The sequence below is a fragment of the Cherax quadricarinatus genome, chromosome 79 (assembly GCF_038502225.1).
Source record: "Cherax quadricarinatus isolate ZL_2023a chromosome 79, ASM3850222v1, whole genome shotgun sequence".
Lineage (NCBI taxonomy): Eukaryota > Metazoa > Arthropoda > Malacostraca > Decapoda > Parastacidae > Cherax > Cherax quadricarinatus.
In genome coordinates, this window is record NC_091370.1 from 8,015,568 (window position 1) to 8,033,871 (window position 18,304).

The following is an 18,304-nucleotide window of genomic DNA, read 5'->3' on the forward strand; positions in this document are numbered from 1 at the left end:
ATTTTCAAAGCAGGTGACAGGTCCTTAGCTTCGAACTATAGACCAATAAGCCTAATCTCCATAGTGGGAAAATTATGGAATCAATATTGCCGAGGCAGTTTGTAGCCACCTTGAAAAGCATAAATTAATGAATCTCAGCATGGTTTTACAAATGGGAGTTCCTGCCTTATGAATTTATTAACTTTTTTCACTAAGGTATGTGAGGAGGTAGATCATGGTAATGAATATGATATTGTGTATATGAACTTCAGTAAGGCTTTTGACAGGGCTCCACATCAGAGACTATTGAGGAAAATTAAGGCACATGGAATAGGAGGAGAATTTTTTTCCTGGATAGAGGCATGGTTGACAAATAGGCGTCTTCCTTTGCAGATGACACCCGAATCTGCATGACAGTGTCTTCCATTGCAGACACTGCAAAGCTCCAGGCGGACATCAACCAAATCTTTCAGTGGGCTGCAGAAAACAATATGAAGTTCAACGATGAGAAATTTCAATTACTCAGATATGGTAAACATGAGGAAATTAAATCTTCATCAGAGTACAAAACAAATTCTGGCCACAAAATAGAGCGAAACACCAACGTCAAAGACCTGGGAGTGATCATGTCGGAGGATCTCACCTTCAAGGACCATAACATTGTATCAATCGCATCTGCTAGAAAAATGACAGGATGGATAATGAGAACCTTCAAAACTAGGGAGGCCAAGCCCATGATGACACTCTTCAGGTCACTTGTTCTATCTAGGCTGGAATATTGCTGCACACTAACAGCACCTTTCAAGGCAGGTGAAATTGCCGACCTAGAAAATGTACAGAGAACTTTCACGGCGCGCATAACGGAGATAAAACACCTCAATTATTGGGAGCGCTTGAGGTTCCTAAACCTGTATTCCCTGGAATGCAGGAGGGAGAGATACATGATTATATACACCTGGAAAATCCTAGAGGGACTAGTACCGAACTTGCACACGAGAATCACTCACTACGAAAGCAAAAGACTTGGCAGACGATGCACCATCCCCCCAATGAAAAGCAGGGGTGTCACTAGCACGTTAAGAGACCATACAATAAGTGTCAGGGGCCCGAGACTGTTCAACTGCCTCCCAGCACACATAAGGGGGATTACCAACAGACCCCTGGCAGTCTTCAAGCTGGCACTGGACAAGCACCTAAAGTCAGTTCCGGATCAGCCGGGCTGTGGCTCGTACGTTGGTTTGCGTGCAGCCAGCAGCAACAGCCTGGTTGATCAGGCTCTGATCCACCAGGAGGCCTGGTCACAGACCGGGCCGCGGGGGCGTTGACCCCCGGAACTCTCTCCAGGTAAACTCCAGAGAGTTTGAATAAATGGGGAGAAATCAGAGTGGGTAAGCATCATGAGTGGTGTTCCACAGGGGTCAGTGTTGGACCCCCTGTTGTTCACACTCTACATAAACGACATAGATGAGGGCATAAAGAGCAACATGAGCAAGTTTGCTGATGACACCAAAATAGGCTGTCGAATTCATTCCGACGAGGACATTATTTATTTATTTATTTTATTTTATTTTATTTTATTTTATTTTATTTTATGTCTTTGCAAACAGCACATTGAGATTTTGTATTTACAATAGTGGGTTGCAATGCAAAGAGAGCCTCTATTTTGCCTATGCATTACGGGCCAACTTAACATTATTGGCTTACAGACTACTTAACACTAAGGATTTTATCATAGTTGTACAGTAGGACAGTAATTATTTCATAGTTGAACAGTAGATTATTAATTATAAGTGAATTAAATTTGTATAAGACAAAGGATATATTCATATAGTCTAAAATGCTTTTTGTGAAAACAATGGTTCAATTATATTCCTGTCAACAATGGATAAAAGGTTCAAAGTGATTGTTGAAGTTATGATGTGGGAGTACATAGGTGAGTGTGTGTGTACTGAGTATTTAGCATTTAGTCTAAGGTGATTAAGTGGCTTTTGAGAAGAGTCTTAAACTGATTTTCAGACTGGGTTACTTTAATATATTCTGGTAATGAATTCCATATTTTAGGGCCCTTTATGTACATAGAGTTTTTACACAGTGTGATATGGACACAAGGTATATCAAAAAGAGATCTGTGTCTTGTGTTGTGGTCATGTGCCCTATTTAAGTTGGTGAGAAGTTTGAGTGGAGGGTTTATATTTGTGTGTACTGTTTTATGTATGTAGTAGGCACATGAATAAGTATGGATGTTCTTAATGGTGAGCAAATTCCGACTTTTGAAAATTGGTGGAGTATGCTGGCGGGAATGGGAATTCATTATCATTCTTACTGCTGCCTTTTGCTGGGTTATGAGGGGTTTTAGGTGATTGGATGTTGTTGATCCCCATGCACAAATTCCATATGTAAGATAAGGGTATATGAGTGTATGGTACAGTGCCAGGAGAGCTGATTGTGGAATGTAGTACCTTATCTTTGATAGTATGCCTACAGTCTTGGAGATTTTCTTGGTGATTTGTTGTATATGTGTCTGGAACTTAAGGCTACTGTCAAGGTGGATACCTAGGAATTTTCCCTCTAAGTCTTGTGACTGATGATCCGTTTAGCGTTATGTTAATTGGATCATTTGCAGCTTTGTTTCCAAACTGAATGAAATAGGTTTTATCAGTATTCATGGTAAGTTTATTAGTCCTCATCCAGGCAGATATTTTCTGCAATTCGGCATTGACTGTGTTTGCTAGTATGACTGTGTTTGGGTGGGAAAAGACGTATGTAGTGTCATATGCAAATAATATGGGTTTGAGTAGCTGTGATGCATTCGATAGATCATTGATGTAGATGAGAAAGAGGAGTGGTCCAAGAATGCTTCCTTGTGGGACTCCTATTGTGATTGGTTGGGTGGAAGAGTTTGCATCATTTGCATACACATATTGAGTTCTGTTACTAAGGTATGATTTTAGGTAGTTGAGGGAGTGGCCTCTTATACCATAGTGTGCTAATTTGGAGTACAGCAGTTCATGGTCGACTGTATTGAAAGCTTTACGTAAATCAATGAAAATACCTAGGAAGATTTGAATACACTGATGCAGTGGTCGGAGAAGTGGCAGATGCAGTTTAATATAGACATATGCAAAGTTCTAAATGTTGGACAGGACAATAACCATGCCATACATATAAACTAAATAATGTAGATCTTAATATTATGGATTGCAAAAAAGATTTAGGAGTTCTGGTTAGCAGCAATCTGAAACGAAGACAGCAGTACATAAGTGTTCGCAAAAAAGCTAACAGAATCCTTGGCTTCATATCAAGAAGCATAAATAATAGGAGTCCTCAGGTTGTTCTTCAACTCTATATATCCTTGGTTAGGCCTCATTTAGATTATGCTGCAGTTTTGGTCACCGTATTACAGAATGGATATAAATGCTCTGGAAAACGTACAAAGGAGGATGACTAAGTTGATCCCATGTATCAGAAACCTTCCCTATGAGGACAGACTGAGGGTCCTGAATTTGCACTCTCTAGAAAGGTGTAGAATTAGGGGGGATATGATTGAGGTGTATAAATGGAAGACAGGAATAAATAAAGGGGATGTAAATAGCGTGCTGAAAATATCTAGCCTAGACAAGACTCGCAGCAATGGTTTTAAGTTGGAAAAATTCAGATTCAGGAAGGATATAGGAAAGCACTGGTTTGATAATAGAGTTGTGGATGAGTGGAACAAACTCCTGAGTACAGTTGTAGAGGCTAAAATGTTGTGTAGTTTTAAAAATAGGTTAGATAAATACATGAGTGGGTGTGAGTTGGACCTGATTAGCTTGTGCTACTGGGTCAGTTGCTGTGTTCCTTCCTTAAGTGAATGTGACCTGACCTGACTAGGTTGGGTGCATTGGCTTAAGCCGGTAGGAGACTTGGACCTGCCTCGCATGGGTCAGTAGGCCTGCTGCAGTGTTCCTTTTTTCTTGTGTTCTTATTACTTTCTTCACTAACACTTCACTCTCTGCCTCCCTTTTTTTCACTACCACTACTACACCTTATTGCCACCTGTCACTATTGTACTACTACTTACTAGCACTACTACTGCTACTTTATTACTCCTTCCTGTTGTACCACTCCCATTCCCTGCCCCACTCTTGTTTATATTCTGGTTCCCTTCCCTTCGCGTTTCTTCGTGTGACCGAAACGTCGTCATGAATCGTCTCCAATGTGCGTATTATTTTTGTATTGCTCCAGTCACAGTATTGTCTTATTTATTCTTTATAAGCTTTTCAAATTATTATACTATAGTGACTTATTTGTACCAGAAAATTATAGTAAATATGGAGATCTTGTATGCACGACTTCCCTAGGCAACAACAGGCTTACTACTGAGGTACAATCTACTGTATCCTAAGGATATTTAAGATATTCAGTATGCTATACAGCACAGCATATGCAAAATTTTATCTGTGGCAAGTGCTGTACAGGCTTCTCTTACTTTCTGTGGATTCACTTTATTCAAATTAACTGTTATGGGTTGTCCCATTTCTCCTAGTTCCTCTATATACTGTATGTGATACAGTACATTTACCATATTCAATTGCATATGCAACTGCATATGGTGACTGAACTTAGAATTGGAACACATTTGCAGCATAAAACAAAGGACACCTGTAGTTTTTTTTTTTAAATTAAATTAGGTTATTTTATATGGTTTGAGTTGAGATACAATTAAATCTGACTGATCAGAAGCATTTTGCATTACCGAGTTAGGATGCTTTTAATTAATAAATACATTACTTATTACTGTACAGTAAGTGCATATTAACCCATTAAAGAAACACACAACCATTGGTATACAGTACTGTGTAAAGAGCAGCACATTAATTCTCCTCTAAAATAGCCTTTACTGGAAAATTTATGATAAGCAAATGAGGTACAGTATTCCTACCTGTACTGAGAGATGATGCAGAACCACCAAATTCCTCTGCCAAAGACCCAGTTGACAAGAGATGTTGTCTTGGCTCTCTTCTTTGCCATGCTTGTTCTAAAGAAAAGTTACGAGATGGTGCTGAAGATGAAAGCCGAGCAGAAAGCAGAGGATTGGCAGCTGAAAGTGAAGTAGGCCGTGGAACGGACTGACCCAAGGAAGGTTCTTGGGGTGATGGTACACCCTGTTGGGAAGATACGCTGTGGGGAGATAGTGGGGTGGAAGGTGAACGCAAAAGTAATTCCTGAAGAGCTGATGTAGAATTTGATGATGTATTCAAACTATGAGGTTGCTGAGACACATTCTGTTGTTGGTTGGATCCTGGGCATTCTTCTATGCTTCCTAGCTGGCTGCTGACCTGCTGACCTGGAACAGATGATGATGTAAGAAGTGGGTCACGCCAACCACCACCCTGAGGAGGAAACGATGAAGCAAGCAAAGAGAACAATGATGTACTCTCTGCTTTAACTGGCTGGGTTACTGAAGATATATATTGAGAACTGGAGAATGTTGGTGTGAAATATCCCTTGTCACCCATTACATCATCAGGATGTACTGTTACCATAGTGAGGGGTGAATTTGGTTGTTCCAATCCTGAACTGGAAAACTGTTCAGGCATGAGAAAATCGTCAAAATTCACGTCATCAAGTAGAGCATCATCTGTTGAGTTTAGGCCAAGTGTGTGACCTGGTAGAAAATCATCAACACCAAGCAAATCATCTAATGGCTCCAGTTTGATATCCAGATCCTCTAGTTTCATGTCGAGGTCCAGGTCCATTGACTGTGGTGGCCACAAGGATGGAGAGTTTGGCCCAATTGGGGAAAGACCTCTATTGTCTTGATATAGTGGAGTGGAAAAATTAATGTTGCTGTCCCACTGAGGGCCCAAGATAGTGCCTGACTGCTGGCTTGGGACTGGACTGTGGTCATCCAATTGAAGGGTCATCGTGGAGAGATCTGGGAAGTGGTGAGCCTGTGTGGGTCTGTTTCCTGGGCCTCTAGGAATGGGTACACCCCCACCTTTGCCACAGTCCATTATACCACTGTCACAAAAATCAAACAGGAAATCACTCTGCAAAGAAAAAAAAATATATGTTATACAAATGTATCATAATTTTATAGATAGACTAATGCAAATCGAGGGCCAACTTGAATAGAAATGTGAAATACAGGTAAGATAGAGTAGCATATTTCAGCCTCAGTAGAAGACCCTCTTTAGCAGACCTAACTGAAGCCAAAATATACAGATTTATCATATAAATATGTATTTCTGTCCAAGTGGGTTTTCACTTGTTTTCAGCCATGTTTTTATGAAACTTTAATTCAAGCATACACTATTCATATGGTAAGCTATAAAATTAGTAAACATACATTAGACTGTCAGTTAACATACGATCTGTTAACATGGTTGCAACACTGTGGCATATTTTTGGTAAACACACACTATTAATAAGCTTACATTGCAGAGTATATGTAGGAAAAAATGTGGCATACACCAGGTTCTTTCCCCACTCTGTCTTGCTGTGAGAGTATGGGAAAGTCCATTGTCTTATGGGAAAGGCCTTTTAAATGGTAATGTCCTGGGCCCTCTGTTATTCCTAATTTACATCACTGACCTTCCAAGGGCTTCACAGTCACTGCTGAACTCTCTAAAATATCTACTTAGGTCATAACTAACAAACTCACTCTCAGTATTGAAAAGACCTTCTATATAATATTTGGGAATAAAGCAAAGGATGTTCTTGGGTGTGAAGCGTGGGTGATGAATGTTGCAGCGAGGAGAAGGCTGGAGGCAGTGGAGATGTCATGTCTGAGGGCAATGTGTGGTGTGAATATAATGCAGAGAATTCGTAGTTTGGAAGTTAGGAGGAGGTGCGGGATTACCAAAACTGTTGTCCAGAGGGCTGAGGAAGGGTTGTTGAGGTGGTTCGGACATGTAGAGAGAATGGAGCGAAACAGAATGACTTCAAGAGTGTATCAGTCTGTAGTGGAAGGAAGGCGGGGTAGGGGTCGGCCTAGGAAGGGTTGGAGGGAGGGGGTAAAGGAGGTTTTGTGTGCGAGGGGCTTGGACTTCCAGCAGGCATGCGTGAGCGTGTTTGATAGGAGTGAATGGAGACAAATGGTTTTTAATACTTGACGTGCTGTTGGAGTGTGAGCAAAGTAACATTTATGAAGGGATTCAGGGAAACCGGCAGGCCGGACTTGAGTCCTGGAGATGGGAAGTACAGTGCCTGCACTCTGAAGGAGGGGTGTTAATGTTGCAGTTTAAAAACTGTAGTGTAAAGCACCCTTCTGGCAAGACAGTGATGGAGTGAATGATGGTGAAAGTTTTTCTTTTTCGGGCCACCCTGCCTTGGTGGGAATCGGCCGGTGTGATAATAAAAAAAAAAATAATAAAATAAATATGTTCTTTTTAACATATAAGATAAAAAATACATTGATTAATATGCAGGATGAGGGTAAATTCTTTGAAATACTCCTGAACAGCAAGCTAAAATTCAACACTCACATCCCAAACATGTCTAATAAAATTTCCAAAACAGTGGGCATTCCCTCAAAAAATAGGCCCAGTCATAGATCAGGTCTCCTGGCTGATCAAGCTGTTAGTGCCCAGTGCCCAATATGTACACCACAGCCCAGCTGATCAGGAACTGTTTTTGAGGAATCTATCGCATTCTCTCTTGAAGACAGCCAGAGGTTTGTTGGTAATCCCCCCTCCTTATGCACGAAGGGAGGGCGGAAGTAGCCCTTCAGGCTGTGGGACTAATAACCTCAAACTCCTCATTTTCCACTGTTCTTTTCTGTATTGGACTGAAGAAGCCACTAGCTGGCAAAACGTTTCCTCAAAAAAGATTCAAGATTCCCAAATGTTGCATAAGTGTTTCTTCAAAATACATCTTAACAGCTGGGTTCTTCGAATGTTATGGTAACCTAATTCACGACCCAGCTAAATTTACCGTCTTCTGAATAAAAGAAAGACAGAGCTGTGGTACTGGACATGCAAACTAACAAACATATATAATAGGACTGAAAGTGTAACTGACCTGTCCAGACATACAAATGGACAGATTTACTTCTCTAGATCTTATTACAGTGGAACCTCAAATATCGAACATAATCCGTTCCAGTAATTAGTTCTAAATTCGAAAAGTCTGAAAAACAAAGCAATATTTCCCATAAGAAATAATGGAAATACAATTAATCCGTTCCAGAAACCCAAAAATATTCACAAAAAAAATTACATTTTATAGAGATTAATTATAGTTATACATACACACAACAAACATAGTGTTCAATTATGTATTAATAAATTTAAATAAACAAAATAACATTTTACTTACCTTTATTGAAGATTGGTGATGGCATCTGGAAGATAGGGAGGAGGAGAGAGGGAGTTGGGGTTAGTGTTTGGAAGGAGAATATCCCTCCATGAGGACTTCAAGTATCAAAGCCCTCTCTGGAGTTACTTCCCTTCTCTGTCTTTTAATGTCACTAGGACCAGCTTGAGAGTCACTGGAACCCTGTCTCACAAAATAACTGTCCACAGTCCTCTGTTTCTGGTGCCTCTTTAAGATTTCCCTAAAATGGGACATGGTTCTGTCACTGAACTTGTTGCAAAGATGGCTTGTTTCAGCTTGCTCAGGGTGGTACTTCTTGACAAACATTTGGACATCATTCCACTTCTGTATTATTTCCTTCTTCACATCTATGGTGTTTCTCACTTTCTTTACCACAGGGGTACCACTAGCAAATTTCTTTGGGCCCATTGTAGCTTATTTCACAGTCCCACAAGCACTAAGCACAATGAAATAATCATAAAATGTTTGAATGAGAGCACAGGTTAGTGTGCATTCAAGCATCAACAAAACCAGACTGGCTCACGGTGCCTGCGTGGGGACGCAGACAGAGCAGGCTGCCGGACAGGTCCAGTACCCATTGGTTCAAAAATAGGGGCGAGTTCGATAATAGGGACAAAGTTGCTTCGAAAAAAGGGTTCTATTTTTGAAGAGTTCGATAAGCGATACGTTTGAAATTTGAGGATCCACTGTATAAGCAGTAATTATTACAAGTTTTGTGCAAAACAGTTTAATGAGAATGACCTTTTCTTACTGGGAAATCCAGGTGGACATGGCATTCTATTCTTAACCCTAAGGGCAGAGCAGAAGAAAATGTGCTGGTGACAAAAGCTACTTTAGATCATGTTCAACAGCGAAAATTACCATTGTTAAAAATTACCATTACAGTGGACCCCCACCTTACGATATTAATCTGTTCCTGAGAGGTCATCGTAAGCCGAAATTATTGTTAACTGAATTAATTTTCCCCATAAGAAATAATGGAAATCAAATTAATCCGTTCCTGACACCCCAAAGTATGAAAAAAAAATTTTTTTTACCACATGAAATATTAATTTTAATACACACAAACTGAAGAAGACATGCACAATTACTACTCTACTAAGAATAGAATACATGACACTTACCTTTATTGAAGATCTGGTGATGATTGATGGGATGGGAGGAGGGGAGAGTGTGGAAGTTATTGTTTAGAAGGGGAATCCCCTTCCATTAGGACTTGAGGTAGGAAGTCTTTTTCCGGGGTTACTTCCCTTCTTCTTTTAATGCCACTAGGACCAGCTTGAGAGTCACTGGACCTCTGTCACACAACAAATCTGTCCATAGAGCTCTGTACCTCCCGTTCCTTTAAGACTTTCCTAAAATGGGCCATAACATTGTCATTGTACAGGTTGCCAACACGGCTTGCAGTAGCTGTGTCAGGGTGGTTTTCATCCGTAAAGGTTTGCAGTTCAACCCACTTTGCACACATTTCCTTAATCTCTTTTTTCAATTCCATACTAATTCTTGCCCTTTTTACCACAGGGATGGCACTAGAAGCTTTCTTGGGGTCCATGGTGACTTATTTTGCAGTTACAAGCTTAGTACTAAAAACACTGGGATAATGTGAAATGTACCGAATGTATGTGTAGATGCGACCGCACTGGCTGGCTTGTAAACACTGGCGCTGAGGCCACACGTGGGATGCATCCTGGATGAATCACATAAGGTGAGTTTTTTATCGTGAGGCAAAATTTTTGCGTTGAAATGCTTCGTATGGCGGATTTAACATAACGCGATGCGTTCGTAAGGCGGGGGTCCACTGTACTGTTGTGGAACTGTAACACAAGCATTGACGTAAACAAATTGAGCACTCTAGAGACCAAGATATAAATCCAATAACTTGACACCTCTTAAGTATAAAAGTGGTCAGTACTGGGTTAGATATCAAGGCAATTAAATAAAGTTCAGTCTGCCTAGTAATTGTCATATAGCTTTCAAACAAATAAAAGCCCACATTAATGAGCTAGGAAAAATTCAGAGCTGACTGTAGACACTAGTGAGGAGGATATGTCGCTATCACGGGTAAAAGCTTGTCTGAAGTGTTGACTCCATGGTACACTAGGGTAGCCGCAGTCCTCTCTGGGTCTTCTTCGGGAGGGGGACATCAGTGCTAGTTGCCTGCAGTGTCTCAGTAACTTGGCACTCCAGGAGATAGTGTGTTAGGGGGTGCTGGCAATGCTGGCACATCTCCTCTGCCTTGTCTACCATCATCTTGGCTGTGAGAAAGCCCAAACAAAGCCAATGGATGTTGGTACACTGTGCTCTGGACCAGCTTCTGTCATATGGAGGGGGCTCTCCCTTAGTCGCTGCTTAGTACCACTGTTGAGATGGGGGCATCACCTAGGACCTCCCCCATAAGTTTCATTGCTCTGGCGGCCACCAGTTTGGTCTGGCATAGGCTGATGGGAATGGTAATCCCAACATACGGATAATCTGTGGCTGCCTTGGCCGCATCATCTGCTGCCTCATTTCCCCAGATGCCAGCATGGCTGGGGATCCAGTTCAGTGTCGATCTGTTACCCTGAACTTTTAAGGATGTCATTATGCTCAGAATTGATGTGATGAGGTGAACATTGTCCTGTGGTTGGGGATGGGAAAGTGCATTGATTGCAGAGGTGGAGTCAACATGTATGACAGGTCGAAGCCAATGTTGTAGGGCATGTGATAATGCCTGCTGAATCGCCACCAGCTCAGCTTAAAGGATCGTGCAGTGGTCAGGGAGTTGCCAGACTTGTGTGTGACCATTGTGGTACATGCCAGCTGCTGCTCTCTTCCTGTCAGGGTCGACAGAACCATCTGTGAAATATACTGCACATGTGCGTCCCTCTGTCAGTGCCATGCTTGTCTCAGCATGATTGCTGAGGGTGTCTTGACTGCAGAGACGCTTAGAGGCAGGTAGCTGCATGGTGCAAGCATCAGCCGGATCTGGGCACCAGGGAGGTGGTGGATGATACCCAGCAACAGGAAGGTCACAACTCTTCTCAAGGAGTAGTTGTATAGGCAGCAGCTTCCGTTCATAAATAACAAAAGAAGGCACAATACCGTGACTGGAACGATACACAAATAACCCGCACATAGAAGAAAGGAGCTTACTTGGACCATTTGTAAATGGTCCAAGTAGGACCGAAACGTCGCCGTAAGCTCCTCTCTTCTATGTGCGGGTTATTTGTGTATAGCTTCTGTTCAGCAGTGGAAAAAGAACAAATCCAGGAGTAGTCCATGAAGAGAGTTGGATCTTATATCATGGTTGCCAATATCCATTTTCTCAGTGGGGTACCTTGCTGCTGGTGCAGAATCATGGCTATTTTGTAGGCTTTTATGCATCTTACTCTGTCAGCCAGGGAAGGAAGCCGGGCCTCAAATCTGAGACATACTGTGTTGGTCCAGATGGGGCCCCAGGCATAGTCCTTATCACCTGGTTTTGTACGACCTCCACCCTTTGCCTACTCTGCGGAAAGAGATGAGCACACTTCAATGCACTGCAGCCAATGAGCGAGTGCACAGCTTGTATACAGTACAAGCAAGGTACTTCTTTGCTTGTCCCTGCATGGTGCCTCGTCGTAGCTATCATGGTGTTGAGTCTGAATACAGCACAGGATCTGACATACTCAGCCTGTTTCTGAAAGGTCAGCTTTTTATCAATGTAGGTTCCTAAGTATAGGTAGGAGCCTGTCCACTCAAGTTCTATATCCTGAATATGTAATCTATTCACAGGATCTGGTCCCTTGAATATCACTGCAAGAGATTTCTCGGCGGAGATCTTGAGGCCTAGTTCTTTGCAAGACTGCATTATTAGGTCCAAAGCTCTCTGGGCCTGTCACTCCAAATTGCCTTTCCCATTCACTACGAGTGCAAGATCATCAGCATAGCTGAGGAGCTATGTACCACTATGAAAGGGAAGGCTCACAAGTTCCTGCAAAAGGATGTTAAACAGGGTAGGACTGAGCACACCTTGTGGCATGCCATTTTCCAGGGTTTCAAAGGAAGAATAGTGTCCCTGGAAGCTGACACAGGCCTGCCTGTCCCTGCGGTAGGACTCTATCCAGGCCAGGAGGCATCCTTTGATCCCCTTCCAAGCTAGTATTGCTAGAATTGTTGAGGGGCCGGCTAGCTCAAATGCCTTCTCAAAGTCAGTAGACAACGATACTAGGTTTCTTGTTACTATTAGCAATTTGGCTTAGTAGGGTGATTATGCACTCTGCTGTACCCACTCCTTTGGTGAAGCCAAAAATGTGTTGATGTGGTGGTCCAAGTTTCCATAGGAGGCAGTTTAACACCATCCTCTCAGCAGTCTTGGCTAAACAGCTGGTCAGCGATATGGGTCTCATACTGCCCAGGTCCTTGGGCTTTGGAACTAGTACAATGGTAGCCTTCTTCCAAGCTGTTGGGAGTGTCCCGGCCCTGCACGACTTGTTTATGACATCTAGTATGGCCTCCCGTCTACTCTGACCAGCTCGTGCAATCATGGAGTATGCGACGCCATCGATGCCCAGGGCAGTGTCACCTGTGTTCTTCATGGCACATCAGAGTTCCAAGTCCGTGAGGTCTTCATCCATCACATCTTCAGACTCGCATGCAGCTTGTATCATTAACTGGCATTGTGGCAGAAGATCCATCTGTATATCCCAGATGTCCTGTGGGAGCTGAGTGGAGGCTCCCCTGGAGGTGAAAAGCTCCACCAGTTTCTCAGCTTCCTGGGCTGGGTTCGGGTGTGCTGGTGGCCTCGGCTTGCTTTTGCCAGTTGTAATGTTAAGCTTGCCCTATATCTCAGATAAGGTAGTGTGATGTCCGAATGTTGAGCACCTCTCCCAAGCAAGCAAGCAAGCAATATAAAGGCAAGACCCCATGAAGGGGGTGAGCGGGGAAGATTGGACAGGCGATGACTAGTTCTTGAGAGGATTGTCCTTAGTCTTAGAAAAAGAGCCAGGGCTTGACCCAGCAGCTAGGTTGATGGAGGGAAGGATGAGGTCAGCACTGCACCGAGGTTGAATGATGACTGAAGGGCAAGGCGAGGAGCAAAGCTGGCTGCACCTGATCTGCGTAGTGGAACTCTTGGCTTTGTGATTGGTGGAGACCGGCGAGAGGTGGGGCTGGAGAGGGAGGCAACATCTAGTAGTGGACTAAATCTTTAAAACACTATTGAGTTGGTGTAGGAACCGTTTTTGATTCTTTTGAATACTGATCTGGATATTTTTGTTTGTAGAATGTAGCTTGTATTATCATTGTGTAGGTCTTTAGATAAGGCATTTATTACACTTCGCTTGCACTCATAGGCGAGAGTGTACTTGGTCTGGCCATGCTCGATGTTGTAGATTGCTTGGGCAGCGCACACAGGAAGCCAGTCGGGATTGCATGTAAGCATGGTAACTGGGGTTGTAGATTTGAAGTGGAATGTTGGTTCAGTAGTCATTTCTTCTGCAGGTGGTGGTGTCTCTGATGGTGGGTTTTTTGGTGGCAGTGTTTTGGCTTTCTTGGCTAGTGGTGACTGAAGTGAAGGTAGAGAAGTAATGGCAGTGGCAGTGTTGGTGGCGGTCTCGATCTCAGGTAGGTCTTGTGGGGTCGCTGATTGGTCAGTGGCAGTGACGGTGTTTGATGTCTCTTGCATTATGGTTGCTGGTGTTGTGACATTGACTGGTGCTTGGGTGAGCTTGATGATGTCGGCAGAAGGTGGAGAGTCTGGGAAGGTGAATGCAGGCATGTTGTTCAGTATAAAAAGTTCGTTGATAGTGGTGTTAAAGGAACCTGGAGAAGCCATGTTGTGCATGTGAGCATACAGCAGGCAGTACTGTATTTTGGTGGAATCACATGCAGGAGTGGTGGTACTGGTGGTGGAGAGTTGGGTCGATTTTAGGAGTTTGGTGGTGTCAGCCTGGAGTTTGGTGATAGCAGCATACGTGGGTGATCTGGATGGAGACTTCTGTTCTGCTTCTATGTTCTTTTTGATGATTTCATGATGGATAGGACATTAGCTGCGAGATTATGGTGGTTATTCTTGCAGTTTAGACACTTGAGAGAAGCGGTGGAAGTGCATGTCCTGGAGTCATGGCCCTCAGTACTGCAGATGGAACAGAATTTCTTGTCTTTGGTGGGGCAGTCTTTTGTTGAGTGGAGGTATGAGAAACAGGTCCAGCATTGAGTGATGTGGTGGTTACGTTCAGCTTCAATGTGGCTGGTGTTGATGAAGTAATAGTAGATGGCTAGTCCCTCAGCCATAGCTTGGGAAGCCATGGTGACATCACTAAAGGTGATCTTGAGCATGGAAGAGGCCATGGGAATCTTTGTAATGTTTTCCACAGTGGCCCAAGGGTTCTGGTCTTCGACAGATTTCTTGAGGTCTTTGGTGGTCTGTGATGTAATCAATTTGTCCAGTCGCTTCAGTCCTCTTAGCTCTTAAGGCTGGAGAGGACATGATTCTGTAGCCACGTTCTTGTAGGGTAGTCAGGGCAGATGCAGTCAGTAGTTTCTCAGCCTCCACGTTGTCCTCACAGACGACAATGAAGGATTCTTGAAGGGAAAGGATGGTGTTGATCTTGATGTTCAAGCCCCTGACAGCCACAGCAAGGGCGAGCTTGGTGGAGTCGTTGATCAAACCACTGGATGGTTTAATCTTGACTATGTTAGAGTAACTCATCTTGAGATGGGTAATCGGCGAGGTAGAGGTTCCCCTCCCCAACAGGGATCACAGGGACACTTCTTGGTGAGGAGCGACTGTGTCTTGCCAGTAGCAAGGACAGCAGTCCTGGAGAGTGAAACGTTCCCACAATCAAATGTCACATTAGTTGCTCCTGTGTCCTTTTACCTGGTTATTAAATCCAGAATTGCCTGAGAAATTGATTTTTATAATGTTATTAGAAATTTTGCAAACAAAACAAAAAAAAAAAAAGCCAGAAAAGCTCATTTCACTATGTAGTCTAAGTGAATATTAAACTTTTAAGAATTTATTTTACTCTGAAAGAACTTACTAAACCTTTAAAAATTTAGGCACTTGTATTACCTGGAGAGAGAGTTCCGGGGGTCAACGCCCCCGCAGCCCTTTGACCAGGCCTCATGGTGGATCAGAGCTTGATCAACCAGGCTGTTACTGCTGGCTGCACGCAATCCAACGTATGAGCCACAGCCCGGCTGGTCAGGTACCGACTTTAGGTGCTTGTCCAGTGCCTGCTTGAAAACAGCCAGGGGTTTATTGGTAATCCCTCTTATGTATGCTAGGAAGCAGTTGAACAGTCTCGGGCCCCTGACACTTATTGTATTGTCTCTTAACGTGCTAGTGACACCCCTGCTTTTCATTGGGGGAATGTTGCATCATCTGCCAAGTCTTTTGCTTTTGTTGTGAGTGATTTTCGTGTGCAAGTTCGGTACTAATCGCTCTAGGATTTTCCAGGTGTATATAATCATGTATCTCTTCTGCCTGCATTCCAGGGAGTACAGGTTCAGGAACTTCAAGTGCTCCCAGTAATTGAGGTGTTTTATCTCTGTTATGTGTGCCGTGAAGGTTCTCTGTACATTTCCTAGGCCAGCAATTTCACCTGCCTTGAAAGGTGCTGTTAGTGTGCAGCAATATTCCAGCCTAGATAGAACAAGTGACCTGAAGAGTGTCATCATGGGCTTGGCATCCCTAGTTTTGAAGGTTCTCATTATCCATCCTGTCATTTTTCTAGCAGATGCGATTGATACAATGTTATGGTCCTTGAAGGTGAGATCCTCCAACATGATCACTCCTAGGTCTTTGACGTTGGTTTTTTGCTTCCACTACATCATTTGAGGCATTAAGCAGTTAACATAAGAACATAAGAAAGGAGGAACACTGCAGCAGGCCTGTTGGCCCATACTAGGCAGGTCCTTTACAATCCATTCCACTAACAAAACATTTGCCCAACCCAATTTTCAATGCTACCCAAGAAATAAGCTCTGATATACAAGTCCCACTCAAATCCAACCCCTCTCACTCATGTATTTATCCAACCTAAATTTGAAACTACCCAAAGTCCTAGCCTCAATAACCCAACTAGGTAGACTGTTCCACTCATCAACTACCCTATTTCCAAACCAATACTTTCCTACATCCTTTCTAAATCTAAACTTATCTAATTTAAATCCATTACTGCGAGTTCTCTCTTGGAGAGATATCCTCAAGACCTTATTTATATCCCCTTTGTTAATACCCATCTTCCACTTATGCACTTCGATCATGTCTCCCCTCATTTTTCGTCTAACAAGTGAATGTAATTTAAGAGTCTTCAATCTTTCTTCATAAGGAAGATTTCTAATGCTATGTATTAATTTAGTCATTCTACGCTGAATGTTTTCTAACAAATTTATGTCCATTCTGTAATATGGAGACCAGAATTGAGCTGCATAATCTAGGTGAGGCCTTACTAATGATGTATAAAGCTGCAGTATAACCTCTGGACTTCTGTTGCTTACACTTCTTGATATAAATCCCAGTAATCTATTTGCCTTATTACGTATGCTTAGGCATTGCGGTCTTGGTTTAAGGTTGCTGCTCACCATAACCCCCAAGTCCTTTTTGCAATCTGTATAGCTAAGTTCTACATCATTTAACTTATAAGTGCTAGGGTTATGGACACTCCCAAGCTTCAGAACCTTGCATTTACCTACACTGAACTGCATCTGCCACTTTTCTGACCAGGTACACCTACCATCCGACTTACAACCGAGTTCGGTTCCGAGAAACCGGTCGTAAGTCGAAATGGTCATAAGTCAAATTTTACTACTGAATATCAACAAAACATTTTTGTAATGACTTTATTTTATTGTTTTATTTGGTATTTCATGTTTTATTTTACTTTTTATGCTGTTAGTACTGTATTTTATACTGTAAGGTTTAGGAAAAACACTGTGTACAACACAAATAGTTGTTTATTTCCCAGAAATTTGGCATAAAAAACACGGTTGTAAGTCGAGTGGTCATAAGTCGAGCAGGTCGTAATATCATGTGGGGGTTCGAACACGTGGATAGGGTAAAGTAATACTCACGTAGGCTGGAAGTACGTATAATTATAACGGTAAGTATGGAAGAGCCAAACAGCCGTGACCTGCCTCCTTGCTCACTTTCGTATAACTGACCGCCCACAGTACCCATATGTGAGGGGGTCTTTGAAATACTGCTGTGGTCAGCGGCAATATGAATACGACAGTGACTCAGGCAGAGACGGTCTCACGTAGGCTGGAAGTACGTATAATTATAACAGTAAGTATGGAAGAGCCAAACAGCCGTGACCTGCCTCCTTGCTCACTCTCGTATAACTGACCGCCCACAATACCCATATGTGAGGGGGTCTTTGAAATACTGCTGTGGTCAGCGGCAATATGAATACGACAGTGACTCAGGCAGAGACGGTTGGTAGTGAGTCATCTACTGGTACACTGGTTACTGGTAACTGGTTACTACTACTGAGAGTAAGTCGGATGGTAGGTGTATTGAATTTGTCTAAATCCTCCTGAAGTTCCCTAACATCTACGTTTGAATCAGTTATCCTACCTATCTTTGTGTCATCTGCGAATTTGCTCATATCACTAGTAATACCCTCATCAAGATCATTGATATACAGTGGACCCCCAGTTAACGATATTTTTTCACTCCAGAAGTATGTTCAGGTGCCAGTACTGACTGAATTTGTTCCCATAAGGAATATTGTGAAGTAGATTAGTCCATTTCAGACCCCCAAACATACACGTACAAACGCACTTACATAATTACACTTACATAATTGGTCGCATTCGGAGGTAATCGTTATGCGGGGGTCCACTGTATATTATAAACAACAACGGGCCCAAGACTGATCCCTGTGGTACGCCACTTGTTACAGATCCCCACTCGGATTTAACCCCATTTAGTGAGCCATGACTCGATCCATGACAGCACTTTTCCCCCAATGCCATGAGCTGCCACTTTTTTTAACAGTCTCTGGTGCGGTACTCTATCAAAAGCCTTAAAAAAATCCAA

General features: G+C 42.7%; 1 protein-coding gene across 7 annotated transcripts in view; it reads right to left on the reverse strand.

The window, feature by feature from the left end:
* The window catches only part of REPTOR (repressed by TOR), a 292,030-nt gene that overhangs the window by 36,896 nt on the left and 236,830 nt on the right, over positions 1–18,304 (reverse strand). For all 7 annotated transcript variants that reach the window (XM_070101895.1, XM_070101894.1, XM_070101893.1 and 4 more), the window contains exon 3: positions 4,901–6,011. In XM_070101895.1, coding sequence (XP_069957996.1) covers positions 4,901–6,011 — 1,111 coding nt within the window. The remainder of the gene's footprint in view (positions 1–4,900; positions 6,012–18,304) is intronic.